Source organism: Alosa sapidissima, chromosome 1 (genome assembly GCF_018492685.1).
Source record: "Alosa sapidissima isolate fAloSap1 chromosome 1, fAloSap1.pri, whole genome shotgun sequence".
NCBI lineage: Eukaryota > Metazoa > Chordata > Actinopteri > Clupeiformes > Clupeidae > Alosa > Alosa sapidissima.
This window is the reverse complement of record NC_055957.1, coordinates 49,128,341-49,141,928: the sequence shown is the minus strand read 5'-3', so window position 1 is coordinate 49,141,928 and position 13,588 is coordinate 49,128,341. Positions and strand designations below refer to the sequence as shown.

Sequence of the window (13,588 nt, the reverse complement as noted above, 5' to 3'; positions counted from 1 at the left end):
GAGAGCTTTAACAATATAGGTCCAAAATCGCTACACTTGCTGGATAAGAGACAAAGCTCACTCACTCCATTGCACTCTGCATTAATGAGCATAAACTCTCCTGTGGTTCAGATGGCGTAATTAAAGATGCACTGCACACACTCACACTCTCTCTCATACACACACACACACACACACACACTTCTGCTTCCTTGCGTCTCTTCACGGTAACATACAAAATAGAGGCACAGGCCTCAACCATAGTTAGCAACACTGACTTTTCATTTCTCTCTCTCTCTCTGCAGACACACACACACATGTCATGGCACACACACACGTCATGGCACACACACTACACTTATAGAAACTACATCATCTCATCTGTGTTTGGGATTTACCTCTCTATGGCTACATCCACACGATTCCATTTTCTTTTGAATCCGAGACACTTGATAGATTTTAGACCTCTCGTCTACACTCGTCGGGTGTTTTTGAGCTCCTGAAACAGAACAATTTCGAAACACTGTCGGCCCCATATTCAAACCTCCAGCTTTGTGTTTTAATGGTGATTCTTGATTCTGCATGACTCACTTAGACCTCCACTACTTGCCTGTCTGAATACAACATGGTGACCAAAATACAAGCTTTACTGGCCTTGCTTTCTTTGGTAGCATCTGTAGTACAGTTAAATCCTGCATTTTACTACGCTGACAATTGTGTGAATGTACATGTGATCTGAGTTCAGGTGTCCACCACTGCCCTTGTGTTCAGGTGTCCACCACCGCCCTTGTGTTCAGGTGTCCACCACTGCCCTTGTGTTCAGGTGTCCACCACTGCCCTTGTGTTCAGGTGTCCACCACTGAGGTGTCCTTACGGACAAGATATCTTTAACCCTTAAAGGAGTACCGTCACACCGGTGTGATGGGAATGTTGGGAAATTAACATTCTAAAGAATATCTGGGTTCATTGAATTCAACATAGAATTTTAGAACCTTCAATTGTTGCGGAACTTAGAACGTTCAAAAACCTACACCTTTAAGGGTTAATTTGCAACGGTGCTTGTGGATGGAGATCGTATTCAAAATGAAATTTTGAAAGTTTTAAAATGAAAACGGAATAATGTGGATGGAGCCTAAAACTCAGAAAATGTGGCCTGGCACTTTGACTTGCTACTTAAATGCTGACGAAACAAACTTAGACGTGAAAGCAGAATGTGGTCTGCCAGCTTAGAGTAGCTTCAAATGAAGTGCAATAAAAACATAAGATGACATAAAATGCAATGATGTGCAATGAAAGCAGGTCATGTTCCTTCTTGCAGTTTTGTTATGTGTATACATGTAACATTTTTATTCTCTTTTCAGTTTGCACACAAATGGAATACTAACCAAACAAAGCTTTAGCATAAGATAGCACTATGCATTATGTAGCGCGCACACACACACACACACACACACACACACAATTTCATTTCAGTGTGTGACCTCAGTGTCTGAGAGGAACAGTGCCACGTTTAGCACAAGGACAACAGGCTGTCACACCATGGGCCCACCATGAAGCGCTGCTCTGTGTGTCAGAGGGAGGGAGGTAGGGAGAGAGCAAGAGAGCGCGGGAACGAGGGAGGGAGGGGCACTGATGGATGAGTGCTGCTTTCAACACTCATTTGTCCAGTTTCTCCCCCTCACACTCTTGTTTTCACATTCCTATTTTCCCCTCTGTTGCATATACATATACTGTGCATATATTTTCTGAGACTGATAAGTAGGTCAAGTAATGGATTGCGATGAGACTGCATTGTCTTGATGCTACTTTATACATTTAGCAGGTGTGTGCACTTCATGTGTCTATGTATGTGTAAGTGAGTGAGTGAGATAGATAGATAGATAGATAGATAGATAGATAGAGACACTAAGACTAAAATGAAAGACTAAAAAGAAAGAAAGAAAGAAAGAAAGAAAGAAAGAAAGAAAGAGATAGAGAGAGGGATAGAGAGAGAAAGAAAGAAAGAAAGAGATAGAGAGAGGGAGAGAGAGAGAGAGAGAAAGAAGAAAGAAAGAAAGAAAGAAGGAAAGAAAGAAAGAATGTACATAGCACCCATCATGCTCTGGCCTCCTCTCCTGTCTGGGAGCTGTGTGTGTGTGCGTGGCTCTGATGGCTGGAGCTGAGCAGAAAAGAAAGAGAGTGAGAGTGAGACAGTGAGACAGAGAGAAAGAGAGAAAGAGAGAGTGAGACAGAGAGAAAGGGAGAGTGAGACAGAGAGACAGAGAGACAGAGAGAAAGAGAGAGTGAGAAAGAGAGAAAGAGAGAGTGAGACAGAGAGAAAGAGAGAAAGAGAGAGTGGGCGAGAGAGACAGATCGGCTTTGTCCCTCCACTAGCACTGGTGTGTCAGTATGCCATGGTACAACTGGTCCCTGCCTCACTGTTTCTGATGAGCGCACAAGCAAACATACACACTAACTTACACATCTGTATGCTCTTCCTGCCTGGCTCTCCTTCACTGCCTAAATCACACACACACACATACACACGCACCGCCACACGCATGTGCGCGCACACACACACACACGCACGCGCACACACACGTTCTCTGTGCTACCCTCTCTGTACATCCCAGGAGCCCCTCATATCTCGATATCTATGTGAGACATACGCCCAGAACCGGAGGCCATGTACAAGCAGCTCAAAACATAGGCCAACAGCACACCAACAGCAAGGCCCCTAAGACTATCACTGAGCTATCTGGACTATCATTTTTCATTTTCCCACTATACGTTAAGGGGCCCCGAATCTGACCGTATAGTTTTTGCTAAATCCACGCCCAAGCATGACCAATTTTCCTTTAGATACTTATTTAGATAAAATAAGGGTGTCTGTTTCATGATGTTCTTTGCAAAGGCTTTTATATCCTCAGGATCCTAACTGAGCCGGTAAATCTGTGTGTTGTGCTGTATAAGTGCCAAGCTGATATCTCACAGGCCACTCGATCCACCCAGCCACATTTCCTCTGGAGCACCAATGGGGGTCATCCACTTGCTCCAAACAGCTGGATAAACACTAAGTGAAGGGACACTGCCTCATATTGTCACATTCCCTCCATGAACTTGCTATGTGCTCTGATAAACACATGCTGTGATGAGTTAAAACGTTAAGCCAGTTGTAGCTTGAGACCAACTGCAGATCAGTTTTGCTGAATTTGACATACCGGTATATAAAGTACACTCCCACACACACACACACAGACAGACACACACACACACACAGACACACGCAGACACACACACACGTATGTGTATTGTGAAAACCAAAAAGAGAGATACATCTTAACAAGGTGCCGTGATTGTCGGTCACTAGTTACTTCTAAATATGTCAACAGAAGAACAGAATCCAGGCAAGGCTAAACTTTATGACCTTCCTCAAATATGTTTACAACTCTTGTCCTGCAGTTTGGTATCACATTTCTTTCTATTTACTTTTTGCTTATTAAACATGAGCCATAAAACAACCCTTGCTGACTCATCATGAGTGGAGTCTTTCCTAGTCTCCATCATTTCCACTGAATGATCCCCAGTGTCTCCATCATGGGTTAGCCATTGGAATGTATAAGCAATGTAGGGTGATTCCACTGGGACCTCCCCCTGTGTGTCTGTCAGCGATGATCCACTCTTATTCATTAGAGCGCGGTTCCCATTAACATGTGCCCACCGGGCCTGGGCTTCAATTAGAGCAACCTTCAGCGGCCCTGCACTTTCTGTCCCCTGGGGAGCCCCGTCGCTGCTTGTGAGCTGAGCCTTATCGCTCGCAGTGCTCCCCCGCCCGCCGCTCTCTCAGAGGGAGTGCAGATAACGGGGCGACTCCGGAGCGGAGCTGGACAGAGTGTGGATGAACCCTGAATACTGTCCAAGAACTCTCAAGTCTCGAGATGAAACTTGCCTTTCTGAAGAAGAAAAAAAAAAACGTGTGTGTAGTCTTTCTTACTTATGCATTTAGCTGACGCTTTTTATCCAAAGCGACTTACAGATACTAACTGCAGGGACCAGTCACCCTGCAGCCACCTGGGGTTGAGTGCCTTGCTCAAGAGCACAACGGTGGGAGCCAGGAATTCAAACCATGACTTTTTCTGTGACTACTGTATGCTAGGCCAGTTTCTTAGCCACTACATGAACCACCCATAACTATGCATGATGCTCAGAGTTCCCTGCTGTCCTGGCCACCCACTGACAACCCTACAGGGCTTAGCTCTGGCTCATGGTGTCTGTCTTGCCTTGTCCCATGTCACTGGTGTGTGAGAGTGTGTGTGTAAGAGTGTTAAATATTCACTGCTAATTATATATTGTTAAAACAAATAAATGTTTTGAATCTACCGTATATATCAGAGGTTTGTGTTTAAGGGATAAGCTAATAGCTACTGTAATAGCAGGTGGAAATGTAAAAGCTGTCTGTGGTTTCCCTTTGTACAGAGTCCATGAGTCCCAATGTGACTTATGTCCCATCTGCACTGTCATGGTATCATGACACTATATCCTGGCTCTGTGTTGAGCTGCAAAGGAAGAGGATTTAAGGTGGGAGTTGAAACCGGTGTCTCCTAACAATGTACAAAATCAGGGGCCAAAAATACTAATCTCTCAGGTTAGGACAAAGAACATCCTTGAAAACAAACATCATTGTATATATTGGGCCGTGATTGACTACTGACTAAGTTTAATGTTTATTGACTGGCAAGTATCTCTAACATATTAAGAAACACTCCTTGTGCTCTCAGCTCTCCCACTCAATTCAACACATATTACCCACAACTGTATGCCTACATTTTGAAAAGCACAAAGAAAAGGCTTACTTGGCTTTCATTATCACTAACTTGCAGAACATGTGTTTATAAGCATTATGTGTTCAGATTGGTTCACCACAGGGTAAAAAGGAGCTTGGCTGTTATCACAACGGCAACATTATCTTTCGTGAGCAGATGTCTGACGACATACGCAGTTTTGTGGACCATTAGCACAAAGTAGACTAGACCTTTCTGCAAATATTACTAAACATGATGCACACAAAAGATGAGTAGCACTGTAACTAGATGCTGTTTAATAGGGATTAATTTAATCACTGTCTAAACTTAGCATTCCTGGCAATCTAAAGCAGCTTCGCTAAAAAAGGCAACTTGTGTCCTGAGCATATAACTGAACAATAATGAGAACATATTCTGATTATTTTTCTACAAACTATTTTTTTACTCACAATAATATCAGCATAATACAGTAAATGATTAATTGAGCAAGTGGGCAATTTCAGGTAGATTACTTCTTTACTTTCAAGAGCTTCCTTCTGATAGTCTGTTCATGGTCAATACTGGACATAGTGCTTTGTTCATTTGTAACATTCTCTTAATAACTGCACTGCATCAACAGCACCGCTAACTGCTTCATTAACAAGCCATCATGTTAATCACAGTCTAACATCCATGGCCGGCAGTAAAGTCCAAGCAGTTGCATAAGTGCCACTGATTAATAGAGCGGCAAACTACATTTTGTAAGGTGACCACTGAGTCAAAGGGCAACACTGCTTGATCTATGCGTTATGACAACTCAGGCACTGGCTACTGCCATTCATGCAATAATCAAGCAGCAGCAACATCCACTGGCCATACACCCCCTGGCCTCTATACTGATAGTACCATATGTGCCATTACATTTGAGGAGGAGAACCTGACTCTACACAAGTGTTCCACACTTGACAAGGCCCTTGGCAAACATACTCAACCTTTGACTAGAAACATAAATAGAACATGGTGTGACACATGGTAGACAAGGCACTATGTAGCAATACTAAGTCAATTTCTGGATACAAATTTCACAACCAAATTGATCTAGCTATTTTTGTGTTTTCATAATTCTCTTACAGGGCTAATGACATGGAGAGTCATAAAGTCTCCATGTTATGTGAATGTATGTGTGTGTGTGTGTGTGTGTGTGTGGGGGGGGGGGGGGGGGGGGGTACTGAAGTTACTGTTCTTCCTGGGAGAAGGCCTGAAACTGTCCATAAACGACCAGTTGAAGGACATCTGGCATCATAATACCAACCCCTCATTTGGCAAGATCATAAAAAGATAAAGAGCTAGATGAAGGCCAGAATGAACTAACGGGGACAGCAGGCTCACAACAAGATCAATGCTCAACACCGTAAGATTCCAGAAATGCCTTGATGATGAGACACTGATGAGGCTTAACAAAGATGGAAGAAAATGGGGGTTTGGGGCCAGTCTCCAAAATGACACGTCACATATAAAACATTTAAGGATTACAATTCCAGCTGGCTGTTGAGTAAATGAATGGTACGGATAAGGCAAATGAATACTTCACTATTCTCACTGTATGCCATTTCGTCTGCAAGTGACCAGATCTGTTCGCGGACAGCCCACCAAGCGGCACATTCCTCTACAGTCAGCACGAGGAGAACCCGGTGACACCCCTTCGTGATAGCTCGCACCTCATCAGCTGCTTCAGATGAGTCACGCTGGTCTAACCCACCGATGTTCTCCCATCACACCAACACGCGCACTCCTAGTTTGTTCCAATTGTTCGCGAGTGATTTAGGTGCCACATATTATTGGGTTAGGTAGGTACAGTATTAGCCTACCCAGGCATACAGACCACTCGACGCTGCTGTGAATGAACAGGCCATTATTGGTAAGCTCGTAACACGCGTCAGTTTTGCGGTATTGACACCCTGCGATGTCATTTTGTTAGGCAGTCTGTCTCCCTGCAAGGTGTTCCATGTGACTGAATTAATGGTTAGCCTAATAACGCCTAATATACTAGCCTGATGAAGGTGTTGGGGGTCTTAGTTTAAAACAGACGGGGTTGGCCTAATTCCACCGGGAATGAAAATTATACAGTGGTGTGTGAACCTGCCAGTCGTGAATGCAGTCATATACCCGGCAAAAAATGCACAACAAGAAGCCAACCATTGTAACGCCCTGCAATTGACACATTATCTAGACATTAAGACGGTGAGGATTATGCATTTGATGTTGGATGTAGTCAACACACTCTGCTAACCTTACCTTTGTGACTACATTCTCCCGAAGTCCCATTTGCATTTCGTACCTCCACTGTGTGCACTTACAGTGAGCATCGTCCGTGTTGTTGTGGCGCGTGCCGTTTGATACATACGGAGCTCTCACGCCACTGTTGTTTTGACCATTAAATAATGAGGAAGGACTCAATGTCAGATTGGAGCTGTTTATCGTCGGTAGAACACATGTGTTGTTCGGTTGAGCGAGGAGGAAACTGTCAGAGAATTGACTGAATCCTATAAACAATGCAGGGATCCATGTCAGGACAATGAGTTGCTTTTGGTATTTTCCAAATCCCCCGAGATATGGCAAGACGCAGCCGTCAATGCGCGATAGCAAAGCCGGAGACGATGTTTCGGGTGATACGAAGCCATTCTCTGGTTGGTGGTCGTCCGTATCCAGCTGAGCCACGGCCATCGCGGTTTCGCACATCGAGCCGTCCCTCTGTAGCGCAGCCGGTTTGGCAGTTCAACCCGTCGACTCCACAATGCGTCAGTGCCCCCGCACTGGAGAACGCTGTGCCCAATCAACCAGGCAATTCTGAGAGATCCAGACGTGGCGTGCTTGGTTTTCCTCCAAAAGTATGGATTTAATGTCGACGAGGTTTAACAAGCAGTCTACTTAAACGGTGCACTGGCTAGAAACTCTTCAGGAAAACCATGGTGACAAATAGACAGCCTACAAGCTCATCAGGAATGTTGTACCTCCACTTTCCACAATCTGTGTGTGTATGGTCACCTCGTCAGAACGCACTGTGCCGGAAGGAGACGTGAAACGACTAAGCCAACCCCTTCTCTGTAGCTGCCAGCCACAGGTAACACACCTGTCCAAACGCCAAGCCCCTGATGCTGTGGTTGACATAGTCCCCTCAACAAATGAAAACTATGTCATTGGAATAGTCGGGTAGACCCACCTCTACTACGTTTCAAACAACAAATTCTTTAAAAGTAATACAACAAATTCTCCCTTTCTCACTGAACCGTGCGTCCTCCACACACGAATACTCAGATATCTAGCCGGTACGTTCAGAGGCGGTTCCTACTCAAACCTCCGCCCTTGCCTGTCACCCCTAAACTTTGATTGGAGAATTCTCCCACGGAACTCCATTGGGCGTCATGTGTAACAAGGGGTTTCTTTGTATTACTAACCCCTTCGATGTCCACTTTGGTCATAATCAGTTTGAAGATGGTTTGTATGAGGAAAATACGCTCCTCAGTTAACATGCACATCTGCTGGAGATTTCCGCTGCATCTGAGAGTTTCATTTGTATGAACTGTTTTTGCTTTCAAGTAATTGGTTTTACCAGTTGACAATACTGGCTTAATAGGCCTACTCTGCATGTAAACCAGCAAAGACAATTGTAACAACATATGAAAACACATGAAAATATATACGGCATATATTTGTGTTATCCAAGATCTATAATCTCTCTCTCTCTCTCTCTCTCTCTCTCTCTCTGTAGAAATTATTTGAAATCATAACCTAGTTGTTGCCGTCCTCTGGTGGTGTTACAAAATTATTAAAAATGAGCAGTGATCATGTGAATGTTGTTCTGTTTCTTGTTGTGTCTTTTCTTGATATAATTGTGTTGTAATAGGAAGGCTTAAGCATAACTTTGATATTGGGCGGACATGCCAGAATGCACCTTGTAGCAATACTTATTTAGTGAAATGCCAGTTACAGAGTGAAACAAATGCGCCATCTGCTGGTTATAATGATATAATACTGTGAAGATAACATTACACCCTATTGGTCATTCAATGTTGGACTGGATGTCATGTCCAAATGACATGTTGGACATAGGTCAAGTCACAACATAAATGTTTATTCCTTCTTTAGATGTATAATTTTTTTGTCATTATCACTTAGGCTATTTTTGTTTTATTTCTGTTTAACTTAGTTGAACCAGTAGCCTAAGGCCACTAAGCATTTAGTCTACTGAGTTCAAGCTCTGTGTTAGCCTTCATAAAGTGCATTGAGGCAATTATCATTTTTGGTATAAATTCAATTCAACTGAATTGAATGGATTTGACTAAAATCATTCTTTTCATTGACATAATCATGGTATGCATGCCTAAAGGTGTGCACTGGGCTCATGCCATCTAAAAAGATTGGCTCAATTATTGTCAGCAGAAGTTTTCCATGTGGCCTCAGTGGTCTGTGGACAATCTCTCCATTCACACATGAGATCACCACCTAAACAAACTGGATGCTAGGTCTATAAAAGTATTCTGCTGCACTGACGATGCCAAGCTTCAAGTACAAACCTGTGGTCTAACTGACTCCTCCTGACTTCATGGGAATATGTTTGTTTTGGTTCAAATGACTGTACCCGTTGCTGTGGACACGGTTTCAGGTGTGCTGATGGCTCACACCCATGTTTGCAGAGAACTGGCTACAGTCAGCAGTTAGAGTTTATGTTGAAACAGTATTTGTCCCCAGGCACTCTCAGCAGAGATTCTCTGACTTTCTAAGCAAGTTATTGGTTCAACCATGCAACTGAAAGACATTCACTTATGTCCCTATATCACCACATTAGGCCAGCCAAACACTTTCAATTCAAGGAGGAGTGCAATGTCATTGGCTACTGACCTCAAATATCAACAACCTTTCACCAAAATGTATGTTTCTTATCATGCATCTTAATGATGGGACATGGAAAAGGGAAAGAATGCATGTTTAGAGCATTTTAAATTTGCTTTATGAGGATGATAACAGCTAATATACACAGTATGTCACTATCACAGTTTGCCGCTATCCCAGAGAGAGAGAGAGAGAAAGAAAGTCGAAAGATCAGGTCAATGTCCTTCCTCTTCCCCTCTTCCCCTGGTATTTACACAGATATATTGGCTTTGTTGCCATGCCATCGACACTGAAGGTAAAAGGGTAAGGCTGGGGGTAGTGGTGGGGGGACAGGAGCCCAGTCATTATCATTGCTCTCAGGTGTCTGCTAGAGCAGGTGTTTTGAGTGGCTCACACACGACTCTGACACATGTGCTGTGTCTGGACTGGCATAATCACACACTTATTCACTGTAAAAGCAGACACATGGGTGTGGCACCTCGGCAGCATGCCCGCATACTTACCAGAGAGCCTATTGTAGTATGTCCTTCTGTATGCGGAAGATGCCCGGTACTCTGGTGTGGCCTATGTGTGAGACTCACTGTAGTGAAAGTACAATGGACGAAGAATCTATCTAATAAAAGATAGTACAAAAATGTAACATTAATATGATATACGCTATAGCGTCAACAAATGTGAACCACTTGCATAATTTGGAAGGACAGAAATAAAAACAGTTTGAGTGACAATATAATAATCACTCCAAAAAAGCTAACACCATTTGAAACTATACGTTCAAGGACTAGATGAATGTTTTACTTCTACACAGAAACATCAACACCATGGTCCTCAATGCTATCAAAGGTGAGACTTTAGACATAAGACATAGATCTGATGAGAATCAGGGTGTGGCATAGATAGGAGCATGAAGTGGATGACTGATGATTCATGATTATCTTTCTGTCTGGACATGAGTCAAGAGTGAAGGCAGAGTCCATGACAACATAGAGGTGTGTGTGTGTGTGTGTGTGTGTGTGTGTGTGTGTGTGTTCGGATGCTTTGAGTTGAGAAAAGAAGACCATTGAACTGCCACACCCTTACTGGCGGCGGCAGTAGGTGTTGAATGAGTGAAAGCACCACCCTGTCACACCTGAGTTACAGTACAGTATGCCCTCTCAGACACACACATGCACACACACACACACACACACACACATATATATATATATATATATATATATATATATATATATATATATATATATATATATATATATATATATATATATATACATACACACACACACACACACGCACACATACACATACATGCACACACAGTTCTAATTAATCTAAACATATGTTATGTACACTGTAAAAACTGAGACTGGGGTTAATTAATATTTAATAAATAAATTATAGTGAGCTATACATAATAAAAAAGGCTATGTGTAGTTTGGAATCAAATTGAGTGGAATTCAACAATTTTCAAGTATTTGTTAATTGCATTTTACTCAGTTTTGTGTGAATAAAATTAGCTGTAAATCACTGAGTAGTATTTAATATCATCAGGAAAGTCAAAGATACAGAAAATTAGTAAATTTTACTCATTGGGAGATTGTTGTTTTTAATCACCTTAGTTACATTTCCACTCAAGGCATTTCGCGCCACATAGATGGAACACACACATTTCATGGAAACTTTCCCAAAGGTAAGACCCGTTTCATTTATTGTTGCACATATAGCCCTATGCAGTCGGACATTATTTTTATCTACTGTAAGTTCGCAAATCAATTTTGCTGTGCTGTAGTCTAACTCAAACTGAAGCTGGTTATATTCAGTCTTGTCTTTGTTTCTACTTAGCCTAAAGCAAGGGCTAAACAGTGTCTAGCTAAAATATGACAATTTCATGTGAAAAGTGCGGTATAATGTTATAGGCTACAGCAGGCTATATATATGCTGCCTCTTATCTAAGCGTGTTATATATAACTATATAGGCTATACCATAGACTGTATATATAGAATATATATATATATGTAGTCAAAAGAAAACTAAAGGTATCTTAGTCTTAGTCAGTTTTAGTCAACACATTTTAGTCTTTTTTTATAACAAATTATTTCTGATTACCATTTGAGTCAAATAGTGTTTCACACATCTCAATTTTCCAATAATATTGTGTGTCCACAGGGCCCTGGTCCTGAAACTGAAAAAGTTTGAGAAACACTGTCATAGGCCAAAGTATTAATGTTTTACTCCGCCTCGCTAGATGGCGATATGCGCCCAAACACAACACATTCCCCAATCAGACTCTCCATCTTAGCCATAGCTAACCTGCTAGCGAACTTTCCATATTAGCTTACTTGCTAGCAAACTTTGCATCATCAGTCTAACTAGTTAAATAATTGACATTACATGATGAACATTTTCGTATGGACATTCTGGGGGATGTTAATTTGTATGAGAGAAGCTTCAACTTTTGGGTATGTAGCATTGTGGCATAAAGCTTAGGTAGTTAGCTTGCTAACTCTTGCAGAAATCTCCAGTGTTCTTGTTCCATGTAGTTTCGTGTTGCAGCCACAGGGTTGCAGCAACAGCACGTAGACTAGCCTACAGGAAAGCTGTTGCGTATGAACTCATTCGGAATATTTTGAAAACATAACAGCTAGATGTTCTGTCTTCTCATTTTGTAGACGAAAATGAAGAGAGATTTTATCTTAGTTTTTATTTCATGCAAAACATTTTAGTCTCGTCTTTTTTCGTCAACAATAATGCATCTTAAGATAGTCTTAGTCAGTGTTTCAGGACAATACTGCCGTCTCATCATCGTCTCGTCTTAGTCATGAAAAAAAAGGTCGTTGACGAACATATTTCCTCTCGTCTCGTCTGACGAAATTAACACTATCCAGTTGCTGACCCTTGGCTTAACGAATGACTTTAGAGATAGGTTGATAGGTGACCAGCCTGTCTTTGTGAATGTAGAGTAAAATACTCATCAATGCAGGGCTGAACAGTCATACACAATGTTCTTACTATTCCAGGAGGCTGATGAAGATAGTGTGCCACAGGACCTTGCTGTATAAAAAATGGAAATCAACAGCATCGAGACCAATACATCAGAGGGTCCCGATGACGTTGGTATCGTGGTAGAGGGAATGAAAGTTCTGACTGCTCTGGATAACTTTCCAAGGGCTTGCTCCATGCTCCTTGGGTGGACATATTCAGTGAATCTGGCCTATACCAAGGAGCCCAGATATACGTTTGAAATCCTCCAGAAACTCCTCTTTGAGATGGACTGTTCAAAGCCAAAAGGTGAACATTCTCAAGAACAAACTGCTAGCTTAGGAAAATGGACCCTTGCAAAATGAAAAGGAATTGTTAAGTCTCTGTCAAATGTCACATGGTTACCTTCAAATGCTTGAGTTGCTCAATCATACTCATTTTAAGAGAAGTGACTTTTTTACTTATTATTGGAAAAATTATCTTGTGCTTCTACTGTGTACAACAAGGATGCAAATTGGACATGATTTAGTCAAAGAATTTCAGTTACACAAATGAGTAATGTGATCGTTCCAGTAGAAATTAATCCAATTCTATCTGCTCTGTCTCTTACAAGTCCAAATGCATTTTGCATTTAAAAAATGTTGGGTAAACCTGGGAGACAAAGTTGCACAAATAAATGAAATGATACATGTTTACCTCTTATTATTTTTATGCATGGTGATCTGTTGACATAACTTAAATAAATGTTGGTATTATAAGAAGGTATGATATTTAGTGATTTAGAAGGCATTAGACAAGGCACTGAAATATGATTTATATAATTAATTTTATTTAATGAATGCAAATAACCTTCATCCAGACATTTAGTAATCTTATAACAAATTCCACCAGATAATTAGTAAATATAAATAACTTTTGCCCAAATAATTAGTAAATATAAATTAGGTTGGACCAGATATGTAGTAAATCTAAATTGATT

The 13,588-nt window shown here is 41.6% G+C and overlaps 1 protein-coding gene across 1 annotated transcript in view; it reads right to left on the bottom strand.

The window, feature by feature from the left end:
* slc22a23 (solute carrier family 22 member 23) overlaps nucleotides 1-8,124 on the bottom strand; it is a 39,605-nt gene extending 31,481 nt beyond the window's left edge. Inside the window, exon 1 of the mRNA XM_042102416.1 lies at nucleotides 7,035-8,124. Within this exon, the coding sequence (XP_041958350.1) occupies nucleotides 7,035-7,478 (444 nt within the window). The 5' untranslated portion in view covers nucleotides 7,479-8,124. The remainder of the gene's footprint in view (nucleotides 1-7,034) is intronic.
* Between the last annotated feature and the right edge of the window lie 5,464 nt (nucleotides 8,125-13,588).